Consider the following 27,494-nt stretch of genomic DNA (forward strand, 5'->3'; position numbering starts at 1 on the left):
GGGTTCTGGTTCAGGGTTTGGGATCTGGAGGAGGCCGCACACAAATGAAAGCGATTAGAAAAGATTAATTTGGGAATATTGAGGGCCAGGCGGGAGACCAACTCTTAATACTATAGGATCCACACATAGCTCTAGGCAGGCAATTCCAGTAATAGCCAATCAGCAAGGATTTACATAAGATTCAAAGGTGGAGGTTGCTTTAGCTATCATTGCCTCAACTAGACAGTGAGAGGTTGGCTTTCAGAGCTTCCAGGTTAACCAGCCTTCCGGGTTCCTTGTCCACACCTCTCTGCTAGTGAAGACAATGGGTGGCTTCCAACAAGGGGGTAGTTGGGTGTGAGCAGGATGGCAGGTGGAGGCTGTTAGGGGTGAGCAGGCCAACAGGGGGTGGCAGTTGGGGGTGAGCAGTCTGGCAGGGCGGCAGTTGGGAGAAAGCAGGCCAGCAGGGGGGCAGTTGAAGGCAAGCAGGCTGGAAAGGGAGACCATTGGGGGCGAGTAGGACAGTGGGGGGGCAGTTGAGGGTGAGCATGCCAGCAAGGGGAGCAATTGGGGGTGAGCTGGATGGTAGGGGTGGCAGCTGGGGGTGAGCAGGCCAGCAGGGGCGGGCAGTTAGGGGTGATCAGACCGAAAGTGGGTGTAGTTGGGGGCGATCAGGCTTGCAGGCAGAGTGGTTAGGAGCAATCAGGCAGGCAGGCAGATGAGCGGTTAGGAGCCAGAGGTTCTGGATTATGAGAGGGATGTCTGCTGGTTTAGGCCTGATCCCTATGGGCCTAAATCAGCAGTTAGATATCCACCGAGCGGTCACAGATTGGAGAGGGTAAGGCTGAGCTATGCAACACCCCATCCTCCCCATGCACGAATTTCATGCACTGGGCCACTAGTTATAACAATAGACCTGAAGGATTTTTCCCTCTCTCTTTCCTAGAAAATAAAAAGAAAATGAATTTTTGGGAGAGGATCCAGGGAGGGAAATCTCTTAGAACAGTTCCAGACACCTAGCCTGGGCTCCTTAGCACCTAGTCTCTTTCACTTTGCATAAAATTGTAGAGAAAGTGAATGTTAACTGTCAAAAAACCATCTGAGTGCCATGATGTGCATGGTGTCTGACAGTCCAGAGGAAGGTGGCTATCCCTTGTGCTGTGATGCTTGAACTGAGTCGCAAGGAGCTAGCAAGATCAGGAGGAAAAATGAGGTTGCACAGTGATTTGGCTCCTGCACTTACCCACTTATTGATTGGCTCTCATTCATCCGGCATTCCTTTTCTTCAAGGAGCTTGAACTCCTGGTTTCCTGAAGGGGTCTCTCACTCTGCTCTGCTGTTTTCCTTGTTGGAATCTGCATATTCTCATTTTAATCTCCACACTTTTCTGGCATGACCTCATTTTGCATATATATATCTCCACCAAAATTCAGTTCACAACATAAAGATCTCATGGGCATCTCCAGTACCATTTTCCTCCGAAACAGCATTCTCAAAGAGTCAGAACCAGAAATCATCCCAAATCAAAACCTGCTCCTTTCTTGAGCATCCTCTCCGCATTGATCCCACCCATCACCACTTGCCCCAATGCTTTTCATTGTACTTTCAGTGATGTTCCCTCCTTATCTCCACAAGCACAGTGAAGGTGACCCACCGTCTCCACTCACAAGAAGAAATGGAAATGTGAGTCTCAGGAGGGGTTTCATAGGACCTGCCAAGCTCTAAGAGAAGTTTCCTAAGTTATCCTGGCTAGTTAAATTTTCTTCAGGCTTTGCTTGTTGCTAAATACAGAATCATCTCTAATAAAATGGTAATATGCAAATTAACCAGCACTCCGCTACACAAACCATGCCCACCAGCCAAACCACGCCCACCAGCCAATCAGGGCGAGTATGCAGATTAACTCCAGCCAAGATGGCTACAGCCACAGAGAGCAAGGTTTCCCAGGTAACAGAGCAAGCCAAGCTTTCTGATAGCAGTTGCAGGCCTAAGCCTCCACTCAAGCTACAAAGTTTCAATTATAGAAGGTAAACAAATTCAAACAGAAATGGGGGCAGAAAGGAGCTTGAGAGAGCAAGCCAGGGTTGCCGGCGGCAACAGGTGAAGCAAAGCTTTCCGCACACCCTGGCCGGGTTCACCTGCTTAAGGCTACAAAGTTTCAATTGCAGAAGGTGAATTAACTGCAACAGAAATGGCTGCCACCCCGGAGGGAGCAGCAGGCTTTGCTCTGCTCCAGGCTACAAAGTTTCAAATGTAGAAGGAAAATAAATTCCAGATACCAGGGCCTCCGCTTAGGTTGCCAGGGCAGGGGTCATGGCCAGCCTGCAAACCACCACAGGCCCCTCGCTCAGGCCACCCCATGTCCCATAGGAACACCACCCTGATCTGGGACACCCTTCAGGGCAAACCAGCTGGCCCCCACCCGTGCACCAGGCCTCTATCCTATCTAATAAAAGAGTAATATACAGATTGGTCATCACTGCAACACACAGTATAGCTGCCCCCATGTGGTCAAAGATCCTGCCCCCATGTGGACACAAGATGGCCACTACAAGATGGCCAGCAGGAGAGGGCAGTTGGGAGGCACCCTTCCTGCACGGGAGGGCAGTTGTGAGGGACCAGGCTTGCAAGGGAGGGCAGTTGGAGGTGATCAACCCTGCAGGAGAGGGCAGTTAGCGGTGACCAGGCCGGCAGAGGAGGGAAGTTGGGGGCAAACAGGCTGGCAGGGGAGCAGTTAAGCATCAACCAGGCTGCAGCGGAGTGGTTAGGGGGTGATCAGGCTGCAGGCAGAAGCGGTTAGGGGCAATCAGGAAGGCAGGCAGGCAGGCAGCAGTTGGGAGCCAGCAGTCCTGGATTGTGAGAGGGATGTCCGAGATTGGAGAGGGTACAGGCTGGGCTGAGGGACAACCCCCCTCCGTGCACAAATTTCATGCACCGGGCTTCTAGTTAGTTAATAAAGAGTGAAGGAAAAAGTATAATTCTACAGTTGATGATTATAAATTTGTAAACAATTAAAAGACAAAAGGGAAATATTTTTAATTAACCTTATTTTGGAGCAGTTGTAGGATAATAGCAAATTAAATGGCAAGTATAGAGTTTTCCCATATACCTCCTCTTCCCACTCATGCATAATCTCCTCTATTGTCAACATGTCCCACCAGCATGGCATGTATGTGTGTTAGAGCCAATGAACCCACATTGACATAACATTATCACCCAAAGTTCATATATTCAATATAGGTGTAGAAAAAAAATTTTTTTTCAATGTAACCTAGATTTTTATTCCAACTCATCACATTGATACCTTCACTTATTTTTTTTCCTTGTTATTCAATTTATTGGGGTGACACTAGTTAATAAAATTATACAGGTTTCAGGTGCACAATTCCACAACACATCATCTGTATACTGCATTGGATGTTCACTATCCTATAGGGAAAATTTTTGTAGGAGAAATATTCTTTTATTTATCACATCAAGACTTTGAATGTTGTATCTTATCTATGTACATAGTGCAGACCCTAAAAATATTTTTTGTTTCCTCTTATTAAAATAAATATTAAATCAGATTTTTATTGAAAGAACAGAAGTAATGCAGGTGATCTAGCGTTCAAAGACTAATGCTCTTATCATCTATAGACTTCTTTCTTTTCAGTTTCAGTGGGAGGCTAAGTGTAAACACATGCATTTATTCTCAAAGTTCCTGGAGATCTTTCAATTTCCTATGAATGACATGGTATGCTTATTTGGAAAATTCATTAGCAGAATGTGTCACTTGTCTTCCCCCTTGACATTAAATCTACAAAACTAGTTTTAAGACATGTTTCTTTCTACTTCAAATCAGGAGACCACAGAAGTCATTTTTTGCCATGAGGTGGTGGTACAGCTTATAACCTAGGCTAGATAGATCCATAGAGTCAATTAGGGTTCTGCTTGTGAATTGACAGCATGCATTTTCTAATTCATTCAGCACATCCTGTCTTAGAAGCCATGTCTCATTGCATGGGATACAGAGATGAATGATATAGTTTCTGACTTCATTACACTCACAGTCTAGCAGCCAAGACTACCAATGTAACCAGTAAGAGGAAGCATTATTTGGTCACAAAAGGCACAAACACTGGAATTGGACAAATATACATTAAAATTCTGAAGTTGCTATTATAATAAGAATACATTGGTTAAAATCATTTCCTCTTTATCATCTGTTTCCCTATTTACTAGTATACATTAATAAACTGCTAATAAAATTACAGTGAGGCCTGATAATAGTAGAGAGTAGCTTCATGATTATACAATGCTTAGCTCACAGTAGATTTATAGAAAATATTAGGTTGATTATATTAGAGCTGCTATAGCAAATTATGATAGACTGGGTAGCCTATAAACAACAGAAATTTGGCTTTCACTCTTCTAGAGGCTGGAAGTCTCATTTTCTGCCCCTGTGTCATATGTGAAAATTAATATCCTGTTAATTTTTAAATGTTTTTAACCAAGATTTGATTATAATATATATATATATATATATATATACAATTATAATTAGTTCACTGTTTTTGTAATTAGTTCACTGTTATTTTGGACAAATTTTACAAAATGTTGGAAAAAACACTGTAATAATTTCACCACTAATAAATATTACATGTCTACAACTATAGTCTACATACTTAAATCCAAGAGGCACCACTCTTAAACAATGTTCCAGGAATGATGAGCATGAGATCACACCGTATCCCACGCATTAATGAGTTCTATTGTCACTGGCCTGATTTCTACAGAAGTTTTAAAGTGACTGGCCCATTTTCCACATGCACATAGCCACCCACCAACCATGAGCATTTGTTTTCTCCTGGTGACTGGTGAATACATGAGTTTGAGAGCTATTCAGTATAAATTTAAAATTACTCTGTCTCTCTCACATCAATATTTTTCTGTCTCTGTCTCTCTCCCCCCATCTTTCCCTCTTCTACTCTCTAAGAAAAAGAGAAAATACTCAAAATCTTCTTTTAAACAATATCAGAGACAAAGGAACTGGGATCATATGGCCCAAATCTCAATAGCAATCATCAAGGCTGGAAAACAGCCATGAATTCAAATTTCTGAGGGTACAGAATTTTCAAGCAAAAGTTGATGCCTAGCCAAACTATGGAAGAATTGTGTGTGGCATAGATAATGTTTTCAGACATGCATGGTCTTTGGCTTTCATACACCTTTTTCAAAAAGTTCCTAAAAGAACAAGAGAGAGGAGGAAACAAAATCCAGAGAACATAAGATGCAATAGAGGAGATATATGAAGGTACCCTCATATTTCTCTGTGAAGGAAAATTTCACAGGCAAGATATGTGCCCCAGGCAGAGAGAACCAGAGAACCCAGAGGAGCCAGAGAACAGGCCCCTGAGGGAATATTGAGCTCTGCCACATCAACTGAAGTGCTTGAATAGATGAAGAGTGTGTGGTAAATTGCTTATGGGTACCTGGAGGAAAACTATAAAAGTGTTCTAATCCACAAGTACAGTGCAGCTATAAACTGAGAAAATGGGATGAGGTTAAGTGTTGAAGGCTGAGAGAAGAAGCCATGTGAGAAAACTGAATGCCTATCTTCCCTAGTAAGAGGTAAATGGGTAATACATAAAGCTGATTAGTTAAAAGTGGGTTAGTCTGCTGAAAAGAATCAAAGGTGGGTCAAGCATGTAATTGGGATAGGGGACCCACATTTGTCTTTTATTTTTCCCTGGCACACTTTTCAAATTTTATTGTACTTTTTACACGACCATTGAATGCTGCTGCGCTCTGTGTCCATAGCTTTGGATTGTGGGGCCGGGAAGGGCGAAGCTGTGATGAAAGCAATTCACATGGAGGGGCTGCCCAAGGAACCAGGGAAGGGTGACCTAGCTGCAAAAACACCTTCAGGACTGAACCCCGTCCTTGGTGGCTCTCAGCCATTGGTCCTTGACTGTCCATGGGTCACAGGCAGGAGGCCTGGCTGGTCACTGCAGCTCACGTCCATAATCCAGGGAGAAACAGTGGATCCTACAAGCCTAGTGGCACAATTTCAGGTCTTTAAACCACTTCTCCACACCGCCTCCTGCATGTTTCCCTCAAGCAAGGGACCCACTGTTTTTCATTATCCATTGTTCTAATAACATGTGACATTTTATCAAGTATACACCTGTTACTTTCACAAAAGGAAAAGCTATAAAATTGTCATTATCATGACCAGCATCAACAATAAAAAAAACTAAGACTTGGATTATGCCATTTGTTATAACTTTCATGTTTACTGATTGGAGATGTAGTCAAATAAAAATTCAAATGTTTGCAGGTCTTGATATGAGACTAGTTTTGAATGATGATGGGTTCAGAGGAATCAAAGACAATTCCTACTTCAAGTTTAAAAACTGGGTGAAAGAAATACCACAAGATGAAATGGGAAATATATTTAAGGGAGTACATGGAAGTTCAAGTGACAAGGCTCAGGACACCAGATGCAGGAACTGTCCCCGGTAGAAGCACCATCTCAACTATCCCTTCTCCTTTAAATTCCTCTCCTTCTCTAGTGCTTCAGTCACTTTTCTTGATTCAGAATGATTTGTTTATTTAAAGGATATTCTAAATGATCCTGAAGTACTTATGACAGACATACCAAATTTTTAGTACACTGCATTTTGCCTAAAGTAATTCTGAGTCTTTGGAAAAACACCTCAAAATTACTACCAGATTCCAACATGCTGATCCTGGTATGGGTAGAATTCAGGAGGGGAAAGCAGAGCAACCCACACCATCCTTCCCCAGTTTCTGCTGCAGAAGCAGGACCTAGAACATAGGGCTCTAGATAGGGGTTTCCTCTTGAACCTTGCCTGGTTCTAGCTCCAGGGCCCATAAATGCCTTCATAACCTGGGAACCTGGCTGGGTAGTGTCTGGGAGCTCTCTGGGTTGTGCCTCCAGGACAGCAGCCAGGGGAGCTCTGGGCCTCTGTCTCCTGGACACCATTGTTCTCTCAGTTTGCACCCTGAGTGGGCTGTGTTAGTAAGCCAAGGTCAGGATCATCTTGGACACATCCTTTTGGTAAGAAGGCCGCCCAAATATCAAGATCTCAACCTTGCCTTCAGGGCTCCCCTGACTGACAGAAGCAGGTTCTGCAACACACACTCAACGTGTAGAATATGCTCTCCACCTCCGTGGCCAAACTTCACTTCCCCTAGCCACCCTCCAGGTGAAGTGCCTTCAGACTCTCCAGGGCTCAGAGTGGATCCAGGAGGAGCGCTTGGTGATGTGTCTGAGCACCTGGAATGGTGTCCCCTCCCCCTGCTCCACTTGCAAGAGCATCTGAACCGCCTGGTGGTGGCCATGCTGCAGAGGCCCTAGCAGAGAGTGGTGGCATAGATGTCAGCCAGCAGGTCGCAGTTGGGCCTGGCTGCAGCCTGGTTTTTATTCTGTATTCGTGTGTGTGTGTGTGTGTGTGTGTGTGTGTGTGTGTGTGTGTGTGTGTTATGTTATCAACTTGAAAAATACAGAAAGCCCAGAATCAGGAACAAACCCCAAAACTCTATGGTTTCTGGGATCTATTCTTTCCAATTTCTCTATCTGTCTTCATTCTTTTATCCACCTCCATATCTTTATTTCTCCTTTCTGTACATATTTAACTCTCATAAACTCTTCCTGTGTAGCTCTTTGAATGCATAATTTAAAAATAAATTCACTAACCAACATTAGTTTTATGATGTGATAAGCTTTGAACAGTGTAGAGTTCTGTTGAAAAGCAAATTACCAACTGTAGCTTATATGTTAGGTGACACAACAAAAGAAATGAGTATCATTGTAAATGAGCATATTTTTTAAATTAAAATAAATCTTCATATTTAATCAAGAAAATAAATGTTTTTCACAGAGTGAGATAAAAGTTAAGAGGTCATTGGAGTTGACTTCCCACATCTTAGAAATCATTGTTAACTGAAAGCAAGTTTGTGTCTCCTTTATAGATCAAACTAGGGAAATAATACCCTTAGAGGTGTCTGGAATCCATAGGGTAGGAAACCATAAAGGAAATAATGTTTGGAAACAAAGTGAAAGAATACGGTTCCATGTTACTGACCCAAAATTATACCTTCCCTGTCCAATGGTTTCTATTTTTTAAAAATTTTATTGATTTTTTTACAGAGAGGAAGGGAGAGAGATAGAGAGTTAGAAACATTAATGAGAGAAAAACATTGATCAGCTGCCTCCTGCACACCCCCACTGGGAATGTGCCCGCAACCAAGGTACGTGCCCTTGACCGGAATCGAACTTGGGACCTTTCAGTCTGCAGGCCCACACTCTGTCCAATGAGCCAAACCGGTTTCAGCCAGGGTTCTAAATATTATGGAAAAATGGTGAAGAAATTGTCAAAAGAATGTTCTAGTTAATAACACAAATGTAACATATTCATATCTCTAGATCCCAGGATTGCCTAATCTGTCCCAAGTCTAATCCCCTCTCCCATAAAGGTAATCATATGCTGGTGATTAATATGCCCTGATGTATAATAATTTCCCCAAATGTATAATAATTTCTTTAAATTTATATGGATAAAATCACATAGTATACACCTTTCAGAGTGTACTTTCTTTTGTTTAAAAGTATGTTAGTGAACCCAGCCAGAGTGACTTAGTAGTTGAGTGTCAACCTATACTGCAGGAAGTTACAGTACAATTCCCAGTCATGGCACATCCCAAGGTTGCAGGTTTGATCTCCAGTCAGAGGCATGTAGGAGTATGAGGCAGCCAATAAATGATTCCCTCATTATTGATGCTTCAATCGCTCTCTCCATCTCCCTTCCTCTATAAAATCAATAAAAATATATTTAAAATTAAAGAATTAAAGAAAAGTATTTGGCAAGGCCTATTCACACCCTTGTGTGTATCACTTGCTTTTATTATTTTGTCTCAAGGTATTTCAGTCTAGGATTGTACCACAACTTGGTCATTCTACTGAAGAAATATCTAATTGGGCATTCAGCTCATTTTTGTTGGATTCTTTTCTCTTCCTTTTGTTGACTTGTATGAGCACTTTATATAATTTAGATATTAACCCCATATCAGAGGTAACATTGACAAATATTTTCTCCCATACAGTGGGTTTCTTTTTTAATTTTCATGGTGATTCTTTTGCTGTGCAGAAACTTTTTATTTTGACCTAGTTCCATTTGTCTATTTTCTCCTTAGTTTCCATTGCCCAATAACTAAGATTTGGAAATAGACCAGGTGGCATTCAGTAGGGAAATGTATAAAAAAAGGTGTGGGACATTTACACAATGGAATACTATGTAGCTGTAAAAGGGGATCTCTTAAACTTTGGGGCAGCAGGGATGGAACTGAAGAATGTTATGCTACCTGAAATCAGCCTTCTTCTTGCATTTAATTTTACTTTTTCAGACACCCCTGTCATTTACTATTATACTTCCTGATGAAAGTTTAGAAATAGAGCAAAATCCAGAGAACATATTCTGAGCCATGCATCATGCATGACGATTTTCCCAAATTGAGTAAAGTACAAAGCGATACTTATGTTTTGAATGTTAACATCATATTTAATAATACAGTAAACTGATATTTATGTCATAAGGAAACTAAAAACAAAAAGGTAACATATTTGTCTTAATTGATAGTGTAATAGGAAAATGCATTCCTTAGATATTGGACTTGCTCAGCATATAGGAAGATTTCTAATATATTTCTAAAACAAACGATAGGCCTGAGACGGGGAGAGAAAGAGTAAGAAGAGATTCTACATATAAGGGAAATTTGAGCTACATTTATAAAGGTCAAACTTCCACCTTCATGATCCAGGGATACCCCAACTGTGCCAACAGGTTTGGGCACATACTGCAGTAAAAGTGGGGAGGTGGTGAAGACATTGTAGTGGATGTGGGTTTTAGCACAGCCCAGAAGAAAGAGTCCCTCCTGGACATTCATATTCTGCTCTTTCGAATCATCAATACAGACTCCAGAAGCCCAAGTTCAAAAGACTCCCACTTCTATCTCCCAGAAGTAAAAGTATGAGCACCCCAGTCATGAAAACACTCAGATGCAAGAGAGATACATGTGGACCTTGAGGACCACATCCCACACAGAGGCTTATCAAACCTCCAGGAAGGAAGACAAGACTATTAGCTCTTCCAGGCTGCAAAGTGAGAGTCACTGCAAAAAGAAAAAGAAATCATGTGGACACATTGCAAATAAAGTCATGAGGCAAAAGGTGGTCTTTCAAGATATCACTTTAAGGTCACAACAGCAAGAGCAGTTTTGGTTGTCACATCTAATGAGTGTCACATCTAAAGTGCAGAGATGACCAAAACATGTGCAGAATAAGCATATCCCTAAAGACAGACATTTGAGCATTTTTTTAAATTAAAATGTTATAGTCCAATATAAGACTTATCTCACCATAGCCATTGTCTCAGTGTTTATAGCTTTGGCTCAGACATGAAAGATCAGGGGTTTGATTCCACTCAAGGGTGCTTATCTGGGTTGCAGTTTCCACCCTTTGCAATGCATCTGTCTGGGCATTGCATCTTTTTCTCTTTCTCTGAGTCTCTGTTGTTCTTTCCATCCTTTGCACCCCCTCTAAAAATCAATGAAAGAAAATGTCCATAGCCTGGTCAGTTGGTCAAGGATCCATTGGTGGTCAGGGCACATGCCTCAGTTGTGGGCTTGATTTCCAGTAGGGTGCATGCAAGAATCAGCATAATAGTGATTCACTCTCATCATTTATGTTTCTCTCTCCCTCTCTCTTCCTCTTGGAAATCAATAAAGTTACATTAAAATAAATGATTCTTTTAAAAAATAATAAATCTAAAAATCTGGGGCTGAGATGCAGACTTCCCCCCACAGCAGATGAAAAACTCCGCAGATTGCACTGTTACCTGGTGCTCAATGGCAGCAACTATGGCTTCTACTACTGGAAAGTCAAGGGAGTCTTACAACAGGCAGGATCTCAGGACAGCTTCAGGCGCTTGCATGGGGGGCCCTGTGCTGAAGCCAGAGAGCGGTACATCTCAGCCACCAAGTGGGGATGGGACGCCACCATCGCCTGCCACCCCGAGGTCTCCATAACGTCCTCAGCATGAGAGTTGATGAAGTCCACTGCCTGAGTTTTCAATTGATCTGTGCTGTGGAGGTCAGCGAAGGTGAGCATTTCTGCAGCATTCTACACAGACAGGTGACTGCTGAGGGCTTCCTCACACATGACCTTCAAACGCTCCAGGGCATACTTGTCAGCAGCTGCCAGCAAACCATCAGCCATTGTGTCCAGGTTGGGAGCCTTCCCAGTGTAAATGAAGCACATCATTTCCTTAAATACGCTAGGCTCCATGTCAATTATTTCCACTGGATTCTTTTTGCTCTCCTCCATTGCATGTTCAAACATGGCCCTAAACACTGGAGAGCGAGCTGCTAAGATCGCTTTGTGAGCCTGGACTTCCTGGCCAGCCACACAAAAACAACAGTCTATGAGCCAGGAATTCTCCCAAAGTCCTCCTAGCTCATCAGCCAGCTGGCACTCGGGAACCTTTACCATCTTCCTGGCATTCTGGCCAGAAATGGTGACGGAATCTTGCACCACACTCACCTCACAGAAGAGGTTCAGCTTGTCAATAGGTAGAAACCTGTAGTATTCATCCAAGAGAACATCTCTTCGGATGAATTTCTTGAATCCCCAGTCTTTGCCTTGTACAAATCTATATGCATGGCGACTCTCCAAAGACTTGATTTCTTCTCCATTGTCATTCAGAATGGACAATTTGAATTTTGCCAATAATATAGTCTTTGGAGAACTGACCAGAAACAGATAAAGTGACAGGTAATCTTTGCTTTCTTCATCTTGCCCTTTTGGGTATACTCTCAAACACCATTTCAGTTGATCATTGGCTTCTGATGAAAAGGTTGAACTTTGAATGACTTCACCCATTTCCTGCCGGCAAAAGCTAAAGTTACTGATGGTCCACATGTGGGAGAATTTCACTACCTGGATCTGTGTGTGGCACCAGCTCTCAGCTTTAGGGCCACTGGACATTTCTGCCAGAGGTGGGGGACTTGGAATCCTTGACATTGCAAGTTTGAAGGTTAAGTCAGAGGAATAAATTTCTGTTCTCTTTTCAGCCAGGTTAAGTCAGTAGTGGGAAGATGAAGTTGTTTTGTCTAATAGGAAATCCCTCAGAGCTGGGCCTACAGCTGCTGGTAACTGTCCTTCTGTATACGCTACATACTCTCTACAACATCCAGGCGTTGTTTCTAATAACAACTGTCTGAAAGATACATCTAAACTATAAATGCTGCTTGGCTGGTGTGGCTCAGTGGTTGAGTGTCCACCTATGAAGCAGGAGGACTCGGTTCCATTCAGTGATTCTCTGTCTTCATTGATGTTTCAATGTCTCTCCCTTCTTCTCTGAAATAAAAATAAAATAAATAAAACAAAATGCTATCATAGTAGACAGATACCCAACAATATCTAAGATTCATTTGATAATATTTACTGAGTTTTTTGTGAGTGCCACTGAATTTCTTAAAGTGATCCTCTAACAACAGGTGGGGAAGTCCTGCTTGAGGCCCATATATGGTCCCCAAAATAATTTGGTCTGATCCTCCCAAGGCATTAGGGGTAATTTAAATGTTTGACCAAATGTAGCTGGCTAATTGTTAATAATTTATGTTCTTTTTGTATGCCCTCATATGATGTTATAAATATCCAAATGGCCCTTGGTAGAAAAAAGGTTCATCACCCCTGTAATCTAATGTATTTACAAGACAGTATAATCCAGGGCGTAGACCCACAAGGAACACTCCCTGAAAATCCAATTAGTTTTTCTTTCCAACGCTTAAAAGAAATTGAGAATTATCCAATACTTGAGCCTCTTTATCAAATTTACAAAAATTTTGTCAATCTCATCTGTAAAAAATAATTCTTCTGAACACAATTGCTTTCTCCCCATTGGAAATTAGAGTTATCATCTGTTCCTGTTCTTTGCTCTTTAATTTTCTTTGCTATAAATAAGATCTTCATAAAATTGTTCATACTTTATTCCCTATTCTATTACTTTTTTATCGTAAGTATAAATTTTTCATTGCATTCTAAATACAAATTACTTTCTAAAATGACAGATATTACAAGCTTATAGTAAATTCCCTTCCTGTTCTATAATATAGCAGATACACTCTTAAGTAGTAGCACATAGTAATACATTATTCTTGACCAAAAGGCAGAGTTTGTCTCCTTCCAGCATCTGGTCATAGCATGTCCATCCTTCAGTTAGCACATAATTTTACTCTATGTGTATTTCTATTTAAAGACATCTTAGTTAATATATATTGTTTATTTATCAACATTGAATTCATGGCCTATAACCCTAGAGCTCATTCCTTACGGAAGCTTATCTAATAGATACATTATTTCCATTAGGCATATCCCAGTGCTTTGGCACCCAAATGCCAAAAACCTGCATAATAGACCATGGAAAAGACACTTACTTGCTGTTTGAGCTTCTCCTTATTCAAACTCTGCTTGGAATATTCAATTGGCAGGACTCAAATTTCTCCTTCTTAGTGCAAGTCCAAGAATGGCTGGGAAAACACCATGAACATTTGTTTTAGGATTACAAATAAATTCAGTGAATAAGAAAAATTTCTAATACAGACTCTGAAAGTTAGGGGAAGGCCTGACTATATTTTTCTGGTATGCCATATCTTTATGATTTTATATTAAGATAACCAAAGAAAAGAAATTTGGGGAGGGTATATCCTAATAGGTTATTTTAAATAAAATATTTTTTATTAACTTTCAGAGAGAGAGGAAGACAGAAGCATGACTGGTTCATCTTTGTCTCTGATCATCTCCCATGGTGTCCAACGCCACATCTTGGGAAGCCTTACAGTTGTGGGGATCTATTTCAAAGTTTTCAAATATAGCCTGGAACTGAAGGTTTTAAAGGAATAGCAAAGAGGACCTTTATGAGTTTTTTGTCATTAATTGACTCATTTGTACTTTAGGTTAATGAGTATGAAGATTCTTACCAGCATACATTATGTGAAACATTTTAGGTTTTTTATAATTTCCATAATTAGAGAAATCTCTTTTATGACCTAAAAACACCTACCAGCAATATGGTACTAAAATAAAAAAATAATGAAATAACTTATTATACCAAATATCAATATATTACAAGTGCTCCAATTCCAGATATTTGAAATATTGATGTCATTTCAATTAACTAAGAAATCTACTTCTCTAGTTAGAGAAGATCCCAAAGAGTTAAATTGAAAATATTTGTAATAAGATAAAGTAGGCATTTTTTGAGATATTTACTTAAAAAATAACATATTTATTCTAAATTCCATACTCACCAGAGTCTACTATGAGTTCTCCCAACTCTGTAAGTTCTGTCGATAGCAGGGTCAGTAGGAATTCTCTTCGTACAACCGGCAGCTCCAACTTCAGTCAATCTACCCTGTAGAAGTGACTTGGGCTCTGCACAGATGGGGCTTTTATATGACTCCCCTTACCTCAGGCCACACCAACTTGCTGAGATTGGCTGAAATTCACAAAAGGAAGTGACCACCTTGAATGGATTATAGATTGTGGTCTGTTATCTAATTAGGGTTATAACATAGAAAACAACATGTGGGGCCTGACAGCCTAACAGAATGTAAATGTGTTTTGCTGTAAGATACATGAAACTTTTCAATATGCAATACAGTATTAACTAGAGTCATATCTTATAGATGCTGTAGAAAATTATTATTAACAGAAGTGCCATTCTACCTGCATTTTGTTGAAACCCATCACAAGTTAACAAGTTATTGATGCCACCTCCATATGAATTATTTCCCACATTTTCAAATGTTTGGGAATTTAAGTCCTATTTTTAAAAATCTATGAAAATAATTAACATTGCTTGAATTTTATTTTATTATTTTTTAAAATTTCTTTATTGATTAAGGTGTCACATATTTGTCCTCATCCCCCCATTCCCATCCCACATCCCTCCCCACGGATGCCCCAACCCCCTGTTGAACTTAACCATTGGATAGGCTCATATGTATGCACACAAGTCCTTTGGTTGATCTCTCCCTCCTCCCCCCACCCTCCCCTATCCTCCCTCTGAGGCCCGATAGTCCGATCGATGCCTCCTTGTTTCTGGTTCTGTTCTTGTTCATCAGTCTATGTTGTTCATCATTTCCCCTAGATGAGCGAGATCATGTGTCACTAGAGATATACTTATAAGAACTGAATGTGAGACGAGCAATAATAGTTATGCTGACAAGCAAATGAATCAGTCTGTAGTGAGTTTCTTTCTGGACCAACAGTTCTTTAGAGACCCAATTTCAATGTCCACCAGTTCCTTATGTGTACATGTCAGCACTGACCCCTCAGCTCTGGATGGTGGACAAATGGTGGTAAACGAGGTCCGACTCCTTCTGGTTTGGTCTCGGCCGGACCCAGGGGCACGGCTTCACCCGGACTCAGGGGCACGTGGCCTCACCCAGACCCAGGGGGCGCGTGGCCTCACCCGGGCCCGGGACCCAGCCTCACCCAGATCCAGGGGCACACGGCCTCACCTGGACCCAGGATCCGGCTTCACCCATACCCAGGGGCGCAAGGCCTCACCTGGACCCAGGGGCATATGGCCTCTCCCAGACCCAGGGGTGCGTGGCCTCACCCGGACCTAGGTGCGCGCGGCCTCACCCGGACCAGGTACCCAGCCTCACCCGGATCCAGGGGCACACGGCCTCACCCAGACCCGGGATCTAGCTTCACCCGGACCCAGGGTTGCGTGGCCTCACCCGGACCCAGGGTCGCGTGGCCTCACCCGGACCCAGGGGCGCGTGGCCTCTCCCAGACCCAGGGGTGCACGGCCTCACCCAGGCCCGGGACCCAGCCTCACCCGGATCAGGGGCACACAGCCTCTCCCGGACCCAGGATCCGGCTTCACCCGGACCCAGAGGAACGTGGCCTCACCCGGATCCAGGGGCACACGGCCTCACCCGAACCCGGGACCCAGCTTCACCCGGATCCAGGGGCACATGGCCTCACCCGGACCTGGGATCCAGCTTCACCCAGACCCAGGGGCAGGTGGCCTAACCCGGACCCAGGGGCGCGTGGCCTCACCCGGGCCCAGGACCCAGCCTCACCCGGATACAGGGGCACACGGCCTCACCCAGACCCAGGGGCGCGTGGCCTCTCCCAGACCCAGGGGCGCGTGGCCTCACCCGGACCCAGGGGCGTGTGGCCTCACCCGGATCCAGGGGCACTCGGCCTCAACCGGACCCAGGGGCTCGTGTCCTCACCCGGGCCCGGGGCCCAGCCTCACCCGGATCCAGGGGCACACGGCCTCACCCGGACCCAGGGGCGCGTGGCCTCTCCCAGACCCAGGGGCGCGTGGTCTCACCCAGACCCAGGGGCGTGTGGCCTCACCCGGATCCAGGGGCACTTGGCCTCAACCAGACCCAGGGGCTCGTGGCCTCACCCGGGCCCGGGGCCCAGCCTCACCCGGATCCAGGGGCACACGGCCTCACTCAGACCCGGGATCCAGCTTCACCCAGACCCAGGGGAGCGTGGCCTCCCCCGGACCCAGGGGTGCGTGGCCTCTCCCAGACCCAGGGATGCGTGGCCTCACCCGGGCCCGGGACCCAGCCTCACCTGGATCCAGGGGCACATGGCCTCACCCGGACCTAGGTGCGCGAGGCCTCACCCGGATCCAGGGACACATGGCCTCACCCGGACCTGGGGGCGCGTGGCCTCTCCCAGACCCAGGGGCGCGTGGCCTCACCCGGACCTAGGTGCGCGAGGCCTCACCCAGATCCAGGGACACATGGCCTCACCCGGACCCAGGGGCTCATATCCTCTCCCAGACCCAGGGGCGCGTGGCCTCACCTGGACCCGGAACCCAGCCTCACCCGGATCCAGGGACACATGGCCTCACCCGGACCCGGGCTCCAGCTTCACCCAGACCCAGGGGCGCGTGGCCTCACCTGGACCCAGGGGCACATGGCCTCACCCGGGCCCGGGACCCAGCCTCACCCGGATCCAGGGGCACATGGCCTCACCCGGACCCGGGATCTAGCTTCACCTAGACCCAGGGGCACGTGGCCTCACCCGGACCCAGGGGCGCGTGACCTCTCCCAGACCCCTGTTCGCGTGGCCTCACCCAGATCCAGGGGCGCCCGGCCTCACCTGGACCCGGGACCCAGCCTTACCCGGACCCAGGAAAAAGCTTCACCCGGACCCAGGGGCGTATGGCCTCACCCGAACCCGGAATCCGGCTTCACATGGACCCAGGGGTGCGTAGCCGCACCCAGACCCAGGGGCGTGAGGCCTCACCTAGACCCAAGGGCGTGTGACCACACCCGAGCCCAGAGGCTCGCAGCCTCGCCCGGACCCTGGTCTCAGCAGGGTTTCGTCTTCTCGATCCCAATTCCTGTTGGTCAATTCCCTCTCAGCAATTCCTTCGGTCATTTTCTCAGAGCTCCAGGATGGCTGCCGCAGAACTCGTTGGGCGGCGGGCTCGGCGAAGCTCCGGTGTGCCCGGTGCACGGCGGTGGGCTGGTCCGGTGTCGCTGCGTCGGCCCTTGGGTCTGCAGCGGTGGCCGGTCACCGAGCGTGCGCACCTGGCTGCTTCCGGGGCGCTGAGATTCTTGAAGGACTCGGAGGTCAGCAAGCGTGGAGTCTCCCACCCCATGTCTCCCAGGGGCTCGTCTGTCCGTGCTCGGCAGCGAGTGGAGCCGTCCCCTCAGCCGGAGACCACCGGGGGAACTGCGCCGAGTACGTTCCAGGCTGCCATTGTGTCTCCTGAGCCGTAGTTCTTAAAGTGTGGACTTTAGGTCACCGGCATCAGCATCATCCCGCATACCCCTCTCTTTTATTCTAGTTGTAGAGCATCTGCTCAGCCAGCCCTCCGATGGTTCTGGAAGGTGTCTTCTCTGCTTTCCCGTCGTAGTCTCAAAATTGTTGTGGTAGGCAACGATCAGGCTTCCGCCCTATGCCTCCATCTTGGACCTCCTTTGTATAGTTAAGTCTTGATTGTTGTTGGTGTCACTGGGAGGAATTGTCCTCCAGGCCAGTTGGCCGTGAGGACCCTCTTTGTCTATATAGGAAGAGTTGCTGTGCAGGAGACATGTTTATGGGCCGGGTCTTGGTGCAGCAATGCTTTGGCGCTCACTGAGTCTGCCTCTTAAATGTATCCCTTATGCGAGTAGTTGAAATCTGGTGTCATCTCACACCAACCACTAGATGCCCTCGTTTCTGGGTCTCCAATGTAGTGTAGGTCAGCTACTGCCTGAGGCACTCAGCAGGGAAAAGCCTCTGTGCTCAGCTTGGGTGGGGCGGAGTTACAGGGTGGAGCCTACAACCTTGGCTTCCTGTCAGCCCCGCCCTATGAGGTTCCTTTGTCTGTGTCCCTCTGTACTCCTTGCAAACACGTCTGAGAGAAACGCGCCCTGGAGTTTCGCCCGCTGCCAAACAGTCTAGTCTCTCCCCTAATGAATCTGGATTCCCAGATTCTCTCCTGGAACTGGGGTTCAGTGTAGTCGGAACTGGGGCTTAGCGCAGTCTGGCGCTTTTGTCTCCTTCCCAGCAGAGCAATTCAGCGGCACAGGCAACCTTCCCTCCTCTGCGCACCTTCCCGTGTGCACCTCTGGAGCTCTGCCTTCCGCCGCTTCTCTGTGCCTGCGCCCCACAGCCCAGATTCATTCCCCCAGCATGCGCCTGGCTTCCCAGGGTTTCGCCCGGAACTGGGGTTCAGTGTAGTCGGAACTGGGGCTTAGCACAGTCTGGCGCTTTTGTCTCCTTCCCAGCAGAGCAATTCAGCGGCACAGGCAACCTTCCCTCCTCTGCGCACCTTCCCGTGTGCACCTCTGGAGCTCTGCCTTCCGCCGCTTCTCTGTGCCTGCGCCCCACAGCCCAGATTCATTCCCCCAGCATGCGCCTGGCTTCCCAGGGTTTCGCCCGGAACTGGGGTTCAGTGCAGTCGGAGCTGGTGTTCAGCGCAATCTGGAGCTTTTATCTCCTTCCTGCTAGTGAACGCCGGCCAGGCCATCAGCTGCCCCTTCCTCTCCGGCTCCGTACTCCCCGCACGTGCGCGTGCTCGTGTCTCCGACCGTGTCTCCATACCTCAGGCTTTTACGGCTCCTCTGATTATCCTTGTGGTTTTCTCTTTCCTTCTAGTTGTGGGCATTTCAGTCTGCCAGCTTTCCTGTGGTTCTGGATGATGTCCGTTTTGACTTTTAGTTGTATTTTTGAAATTGTTGTGCCCGGCTGTAGGTTAGGTGTTTAACCTATGCCGCCATCTTGGTTTCTCCATTGCTTGAAGTTTAAAAAGTGAAACCCTAAGTAACTCAACTGTTAAAAATTATGGAAAAACAAATGTAAAAGCCATCAAAGACCACATATCCTAGAAAGGTGAAGCTGCTGCCTTCTAACTCAGTGTATAGGATTGCAAGCCAACAAACGGAAGGATCATTGACCAGCAAGATCCCCAAATTAATTAATTCTCAGAAAATGTTCTCACACATTTCGTAACATGTTGCAAATCACCTAAGTAAGCCTATAGCAAAAGTTTCATTTTCCCACAAAAATCAATTAATTATGTTGACAGTGTGCCCTCCTGTCCTGCTGTTACCTCGTGCTGTCCCTTACAGGAATTGTCCAACCCTCACTTGCACTATTATTTCCTAGATTTCTGATTCTGTCATACAGTGTTTTACCACTCTATAAGCCAGGTCCTGCAATCTCATTCCTACTTCAAATAATAAATATAGCAACTAGCCTGGCTGGTGAGGTTGAATGTTTGAATCTCCACCCATGAAACAGATAGACTTGGTTTGAATCTTGGTCAGGGCACATGCCGGAAATGCAGGCTAGATTCCCTTAGGACAGTGTTCGGCAAACTCATTAGTCAACAGAGCCAAATATCAACAGTACAGCGATGGAAATTTTTTTTGAGAGCCAAATTTTTTAAACTTAAACTTCTTCTAAAGCCACTTCTTCAAAGTAGACTTGCCCAGGCCGTGGTATTTTGTGGAAGAGCCACACTCAAGGGCCAAAGTGCCGCATGCGGCTTTTGAGCCACAATTTGCTGATCACAGCCTTATGGGGCTTGTAGCAGGCAGCCAATTAATCATTATCTGTCATTATTGACCTCTCTCTCTCTTTGTCTGCCCTTCCTCTCTGAAATCAATTAAAAAAAAACCCCACATATTTATCAAAATAAATAAATATAATAACTAAGTTATTATAACTAAGTTTTGCTAGGTACCATAGTAACTTCTCCAATTTCCCTCCACCAAATCCAATCTTCAAAGGTAAGACAAAACCCCTAGAATCTGCAGATTATAGGATAGTGAAAAATATAAATATATGCACACTGAAATAAAAAAATTTATAAGGCTCAAATAAGGAGGAGGGATCTGCAGTGTACAACTGAAAAAGAAAACAAAGAGCAGATGACTGCACCTGAAAATCCTTTCCCCTCATCTTTCCCCAGAAAAAGGCCCCAGGAAACAATGATTAAAGAGGATTAAAGAGGCTTGAATCCCTGCCTTGGCTAATAATGATGCTGGCAATAAACAGGAAATAGCTACTTCTCTGCCATGGGTAAGTTCTAAAACATTGGACTGACCCTTCTGATGTTGCTCAGACATTTAGCATTGGCCCTGGAAATAAGAGGTCATAGGAGGTTCATTCCCTGTCAGGACACATGTCTGGGTTGTTGGCTCCATCCCTAGTGGGCAGTGTGCAAGTGGCACAAAACCAATGATTCCCTCTCATCATGATGTTTCTATCTCCCTCTCCCTTCTTATCTGAAATCAATAAAAATATATTAAAAAACAACAGAATTTCTTCTGTTACCACATACACTGAGTGGCCAGATTATTATGATCTCTGAATGCACATAATCTGGCCACTCAATATATATATATTAGAGGCCCAGTGCGTGAATTCGTGCATGGGTCAGGTCTGGCCAGCCTGGCCAAGAGGAGGGGACATGGGTGGTTGGGCAGCCTGCCTGCTGGTCAAACTGCTAGTTGTGGGGACAATTTGCATATTTGCCTTTTATTATATAGGACAGTGATGGGCAACCTTTTGAGCGTGGTGTGTCAAACTTCACCAAAAAGCTGAGCATAACTCAGGTAGTGTGTCACTTTGAGGAAAAAACATTATTTCGCAAATGTTTCATCCTCAGGAGCAGCAAATGTTTCATCCTCAGCATTGGCACAAAACTAGAATTGGCTATGCGTGTCAGAGCTGACACGCGTGTCATAGGTTCGCCATCACTGATATAGGATAAACATTGAGTGGCTAAATTATTATGGGTTCAGAGATCATAATAATCTGGCTACACAGTGTATATTCAACATGATGACAGATTCCTATTCAATGCAATTAGACATGTGAAAGAAATAAATCTAAACCTAGGAAAGAGGAAAGAAAGCTATGATAATTTATAGTATTAGCTCAACATGATTGCTAATTATACATGATATTAATTCTAAATTAATTAGAAATTTTCCTAAATCTATAATTAATGAACTTAGGAAGAAATGAGATCAGTGAATTTCCCCAAAACAATAAAAAATAGGAAAGGAAATTTAAAATGCATCTTATATGATCAGAAACTGAAATTCCTAAAAATAAATCTAATAAAATGTATGTAATTCTGTGTATATAAACTATTAAACACTATTGAAAGAAACAAAAGAAGAACTATAAGTCCTGTAAATGGGAATACCTAATATTCATGGATTGAAAGACATAATATTGAAACTATGTCCAATGTTACCAAACAGACCAATACCATAAATACTATTCAATAACTTAAATAATGTTGTGCATTTACATGTGTATGTAATTTAGAAATTGGTTTATAAATGTGTATCTGACTAGGACACTTAGAAGATGTTTTAGTCAATAAAGGAGAGACAGATCACACACTAAGAATGAATCAGTACTAGTATTGTAGGCATTATCACCTCAATTACTTGCATATCTACATAGCACACATATAACTGTTGCCCTATTGTGGTGGAGAATATTTGTGTAAAAGAAGAGATAAACTGTTGTAGGAACAGGGTATAAAGGTCTAAAACAGTGATGGTGAACCTATGACACGCGTGTCAGCACTGACACGCGTAGCCATTTCTGATGACACGCGGCCACTGAGGCAGCCGCATGCCGAGGATGAAACATTTGCTGCTCCTGAGGATGAAACATTTGCGAAATAATGTTTTTTCCTCAAAGTGACACACTACCTGAGTTATGCTCAGTTTTTTGGTGAAGTTTGACACACCAAGCTCAAAAGGTTGCCCATCACCGGTCTAAGAAGATATATCTGAGCATTTGTTTCCTTCAAGCATTGACCTTGAGTTTATATAAAAAATTGTAACCCAGGCAGCTCCAGGGGATTTAGAATATCAGTAAATCACAATTTTATTCTTTACTCATCGCCTATTACCTAAAACTATTGATAGACTTGAAAGGGCTTTTGGTGGTGATTAGCTTATGAGGCTGGAGCCCTCAGTAATAGGATTAGTGCCCTTCTGAAGGAGACTCCAAGAAACTCCCTCACCTCTCCAAATTGGTAAACTGAAGGAGAAGACAGCTGTGTATAAAACAGGAAATAGGACTTCCCCAGAAACTGAATCAGCCACCATATTGACCTTGAACTTTTCAGCTCCAAGAACTGTGAGAAATACATGTTGTTTATAAACCACAAGGTCTACAGTCTTTTTGGCATAGAAATACAAATAGGCTAAGACAATGTCCTTAGTAGCCATCCATATATCTTCTTTAGTGAAGTGCCTACTCAACTCCTCTAAATTGCACAATGATCATTGGATTTTTGGTCTTATTTTTAATTGTAAGAGTTTTTTGTATACAAATCCTTTATGAGATATATGTATTAAAAACATTTTTCTTTCTGTCTATGGATTACCTTTTGTTTTATTAAAACATGTAAAAAGTGAACCAAAGCCCTAGGAAGTGTGGGGATGATGGGCAGGAAATAGATTTCAGCTTGTCTATCTAATCATGTCCCCCTCCACACACACAAACATATGAATGTACACACACACAGCAGCTCTCTTCTGACTAAGATTCCATAATCTCTTCTGACTAAGATTCCATGACTGTTAATAATGACTCCCAGTCATGACTCCATAATCCTTTTCTGGTTGCTTCAGAATGGATGAGCCAGGGAGGAAGCAACCTGTCAGGGTCTTGGCTTGCTGTGACCTGATTTGTGGTCCAGAATGTCAACATTGTCAACTGCCACTCATCTCATCTATACTTAGGGTTCCACCACCCCCACTTGAGAATGGCCAGACCACCTGAAAGTTACTGAAAGAAGTTAGGGGGCTGATACTATCTGTGCTTGGAGAGTTATGAAGGTTGTTGGTGGTATTTGCATATAGGATGTAAGTAATCTTTCAGTTTAAAAAGGCTAATCTGTCATCTATTATTAGTTAGTACTAGTGGACTACAGTTATCTATTTTTCTTGATATCAAATGGGACTAGTAATAATTCCAGTTGCTCTTTTTGTTTTCCTATTTTTAATCCTCACCTGAGGATATGTTTGCATTTATTTCTTAGAGATTCACAAAGATATTTTTCCATTGATTTTTAGAGAGAGTGGAAGAGAAAGAAAAAGACAGAGAAATATCTACGTGAGAGAACACATCAATTGTTTGCCTCCTGCATGGGCCCAAACCAGGACCCTGGGAGGAGCCAGAATCCCAGGAAAGTGCCCTTGACCTGAATTGCATCCCAGACTAACTCACTCTGCAATCCAATGCTCTATCCACTGAACCAAACCAGCTAAGGTGTTTGGTTTTTTATTTTTGAAAAATATTTTATTATATGTCCAAGTCCATCTACTGGTAAATATTGAGTATATCAAGCTGAAGTTAGACCCTGGATCTCAGCGGAGCCATTAAGGGAATGTGCATCTCTGAAATCTAGCCCACGGGCAATGAACCTGTGGTCCAGGGTAGGTCACTGCCAAGTTTAAGAGGTTAGGTACTGTCCCTGGTTCCAGCATCTAGCTACAAGTGGAGTCCCTGCTCCAAGAAATCCAGTTCAAGGCCTAGATAGCAAATCAGAGAAATTCCCATTTCCCTGACGCTGTCCTGCATGGGAGTTACCTGTAGGTGGGGCCAGAGGAACAGAGAACCCAGCTCTTCCAGGGGCAATACCTCAGACACTAGTTCCTGGTACTTGTGAGAGGAAACAGCTCCCATTGCCCATGGACTGGCTCTCAAGAGGGGCTGAGGAAAACCCTTAGGCTCCACTAGCCATGGAAAGTTTCAGGAGTAGCCATGGCCCAGGCACAGGAGGGACTTTAGGGAGTAAAATGAAAGGTTGTCTAGGAGCTTACAAAACGCCAGGTGTAGAAGAGACTGGAGGAGCCAAGGAATCTTGGAGGCTCCTCAGGAGACTGCACTCATTATATTGTCAAAGGGTAAAGGCTAAGAGAGAATACATATATACATTTTTGCCAATACTACAGTGTTTTATGTGGTATAGCTCTACAGTAATATATCAAGTCCTTTCTCTACAAAATTTTCATGATGATTCTTCCATATTCTTTTCTTCTGTGTCAAGTTAAAGAATCAGTTTAGTTCTCTCAATGTTTACTACTAGAGTTCTTCTGTTTAGTCATGACTCCCAGAAATCCTAAAGCAGAGGAAAACCCTGTAAACACACTGGGTGGTATGACTGGAGAGGAGAAGGGAGATATGGATATGGTGGTACAGCCTTGTTGCCTGAGGGCAACTGTATGATGCAAACACTTGCCTGAAGGTGAGTGGGGTCAGGGCAGAAAGCTCAGAAGTACCAGGGAGCAGTGAGTGGAGGAGTGGGCTGCAAAGGAACTCAGGGTTCCTCCTCTATTCCAACCCTGGAGATACCTCAGCCAATGGCAAAGCACTGATATGAAGAACCCGGGAAACATGGCCAGGAAGCCTTGGGAGACTGGTGGTGATGATGGCCTGATGTGGACAGAAAAGAGCAGCTCAGAGCAGGAGATGGGCAGGCACCAGTGCCTGCAGAGGCCTCTGAGTGGAGGTCTGTGTTCCCCACACAGCCCTGGGCGCAGGCTAGCCCCCCTCAGCCCTATAGCACAGAAAAATGCAGCTGCCAGGACACCAGGGCATGAGTGGGAGAAATGCCCAGAGGCCGCTGAGCCTGACTGAGGTGAAAAGCAGGAAACAGCAGTTGCCTGGAGAGTTCTCTCCTCCCCAGGCACTCTACTCTGAGCTTGCCAGGTACAAATCAGGAAACCAGTCCTCAGGAAAGGGGAGCTCAGGAAAACCCTACTCACAGCAAGCAGGGCCCTGGTGAGAGGTCACAAAGGAGAAAGGCAAGCCCAGGATATGTGTGCCTGTTATTGCCACCATGGCTATCTTCTGTCAGCTTTATTGTTGAAAGTATTAAATATGTCCCTTTTTATACCCCATTGAACCCCTCCAGCCCAGCCCTGACCCCTGACCCAGGCCTTCATCACCCAATTGTCTGTGTCCATGGGTTATGCATATATGCCTTCTAGTTCTTTGGTTGATCATCACCCACCCAGGACCCTCCCCCACCTTCCCTCCAAGATTCCACACTCTTTTTCATGCCTCTATGTCTCTGGAATCACTCTGTCCATCAGTTTATTTTGATAAATTAGATTCCACCTATGAGTGAGATCATGTGATACTTATCTTTCCTGAATGGCTTATTTTTCTTAGTATATTATTCTCCAGTACACTCCAAGCTGTGTCAGAGTGTAAGAGATCCTACTATATTTTTTCTGCTGCCTCATATTCCGTGGTATAAATGTGCCACTGCTTTTCTATCCACTCATCTAGTGATAGGCACTTGGGCATTTTCAGAATCTTAGCTATTGCATACTGTGCTGCTATGAACCATGCATTCTTTCTGGCTTCAGGTTTCTTAGGGTATGTTCCTTGAAGTCAGATCACTGGGTCAAATGGCAGTTCCATACTTAATTGCAATATCCATGAAGACAGGTAAACCAGTGCATTTTCTCAAAAGTCATTATTGATTGTGAAATAGGTATCAATACAGTCAGAAAGGAGAAGATTGAATCCTCATCTCTTTGCTGTACTCTCCTCCAGCATTCAAGGTGCTCTGAGGGGCACCACTCACCCTGTGCTCCTCAGCAGCCTCTTCCACGGAGCAGTGTCTGTGGGCCTCGTGCTCCTGAGAGCTGGAGCAGTGCAAACAGAGCAGGCTCCTGTGGTCTTCACAGAAGATCTGCTTTGTCTCCTTGTGCAGCCCACACCTATTGTCCTCAGAGCTCAGGAATTGCCGCAGACTGGCTTTTCTGGCCATGGACACCAGATTTCTCAGGGTAATATTGGTTTTGAAGATGTTCTGCTCTGATGGTTCCCTGCACACGGGACAACAAGTAGGGCTTTCTGCTTTCTCCCCGGATACATAGAGACACGAACAACAGAAGCTGTGCCCACAGCCCATGGTGACTGGGTCGATACAGTGATTCAGGCAGATGGCACAGGTGAGCTCTTTCTGGAAGTTTTGTGGGAGAGCTGAGCCCATTTTTCTGAGGGAAGAAAGTCAGGAGTTTACTCCTCTGCCCTGGAGACACAAAGGTCTAAGCAAAATGTGCCTCAGGTTGTGACTCAATGACTCTGTGTCTAGAGCAGAACAGGCTTGGTAGGCATGTGACACACATGGAAAGCAGACACAGGAAAGCTCCCACAACCTGTGGAAACCATTCTTAACTATTAACCAACTATATCCCCTTCACACACCCTTTTCTCCTGCATAAAGAACCATCCCTCTTCTGCTGACATCCTTCCTTTCCCAAATAGCTTGAGTTTCAGGTGTTTCTCCCAAATCTATAGCTCCAGGTGCTGGGACCTGAAGGCTCTAATATCCCAGCTACACTTGGCTCAAGATATTTGACCTTGATTTTTATTATGTCAGATAAGTTCAGGCAATTCAACTTTAATTATATCCCAGAACTATTTTTTAATCTTTTAATTTTGATGGAGGGCCAACTAATCTTTTTATTTTTCTGTTACGTGTGTGTGTGTGTGTGTGTGTGTGTGTGTGTCTGTGTGTGTGTGTTTTAATTGATTTCAAAGAGAAGAAGGGAGAAAGATAAACAAGAAACTTTGATGAGAGACAAACATTGATTGGCTGCCTCCAGCACCTCCCCCACTGGATATGGAGCCCACACCCTGGGCAAGTACCCTCACCAGGCATCCAAGAAGTGAGCTCTTGGGCATGGGTTGATGCCCAACCACTGATCCACACTGACTGGGATGGAGTCATTTATATTGCCTTAATAAATAAAATTCTTGTACTTCACTGAGGAAAAGTTGTTGCTAGTAATATTGGTTAACAAATAGGAGAAAAAATGGCCTTTGGCTTTATTTTGAACAATTATGGGCCCCCAGGAGAGAGTAATTGTGCTTTGGTAGTTAAAGACTATTTTTAAAAATCATGCCGAAACTGGTTTGG

The 27,494-nt window shown here is 44.6% G+C and overlaps 2 protein-coding genes across 2 annotated transcripts; both read right to left on the minus strand.

Moving 5' to 3' along the window:
* Nucleotides 1-7,204: 7,204 nt before the first annotated feature.
* Nucleotides 7,205-26,564, minus strand: LOC129151164 (speckle-type POZ protein-like). Its single transcript, XM_054725118.1, has 4 exons — nucleotides 26,154-26,564; nucleotides 11,200-11,926; nucleotides 9,747-9,959; nucleotides 7,205-7,341 (listed from the first exon to the last, which is right to left on the minus strand). The coding sequence occupies exons 1-4, from the start codon at nucleotides 26,562-26,564 to the stop codon at nucleotides 7,205-7,207; spliced, it is 1,488 nt and encodes a 495-aa protein (XP_054581093.1).
* On the minus strand, nucleotides 10,952-12,064 carry LOC103292976 (speckle-type POZ protein-like). Its single transcript, XM_054724838.1, is given in 1 exon segment — nucleotides 10,952-12,064. A coding segment is annotated over 1 exon segment (1,113 nt).
* Nucleotides 26,565-27,494: the final 930 nt, after the last annotated feature.

Source organism: Eptesicus fuscus, chromosome 13 (genome assembly GCF_027574615.1).
Source record: "Eptesicus fuscus isolate TK198812 chromosome 13, DD_ASM_mEF_20220401, whole genome shotgun sequence".
NCBI lineage: Eukaryota > Metazoa > Chordata > Mammalia > Chiroptera > Vespertilionidae > Eptesicus > Eptesicus fuscus.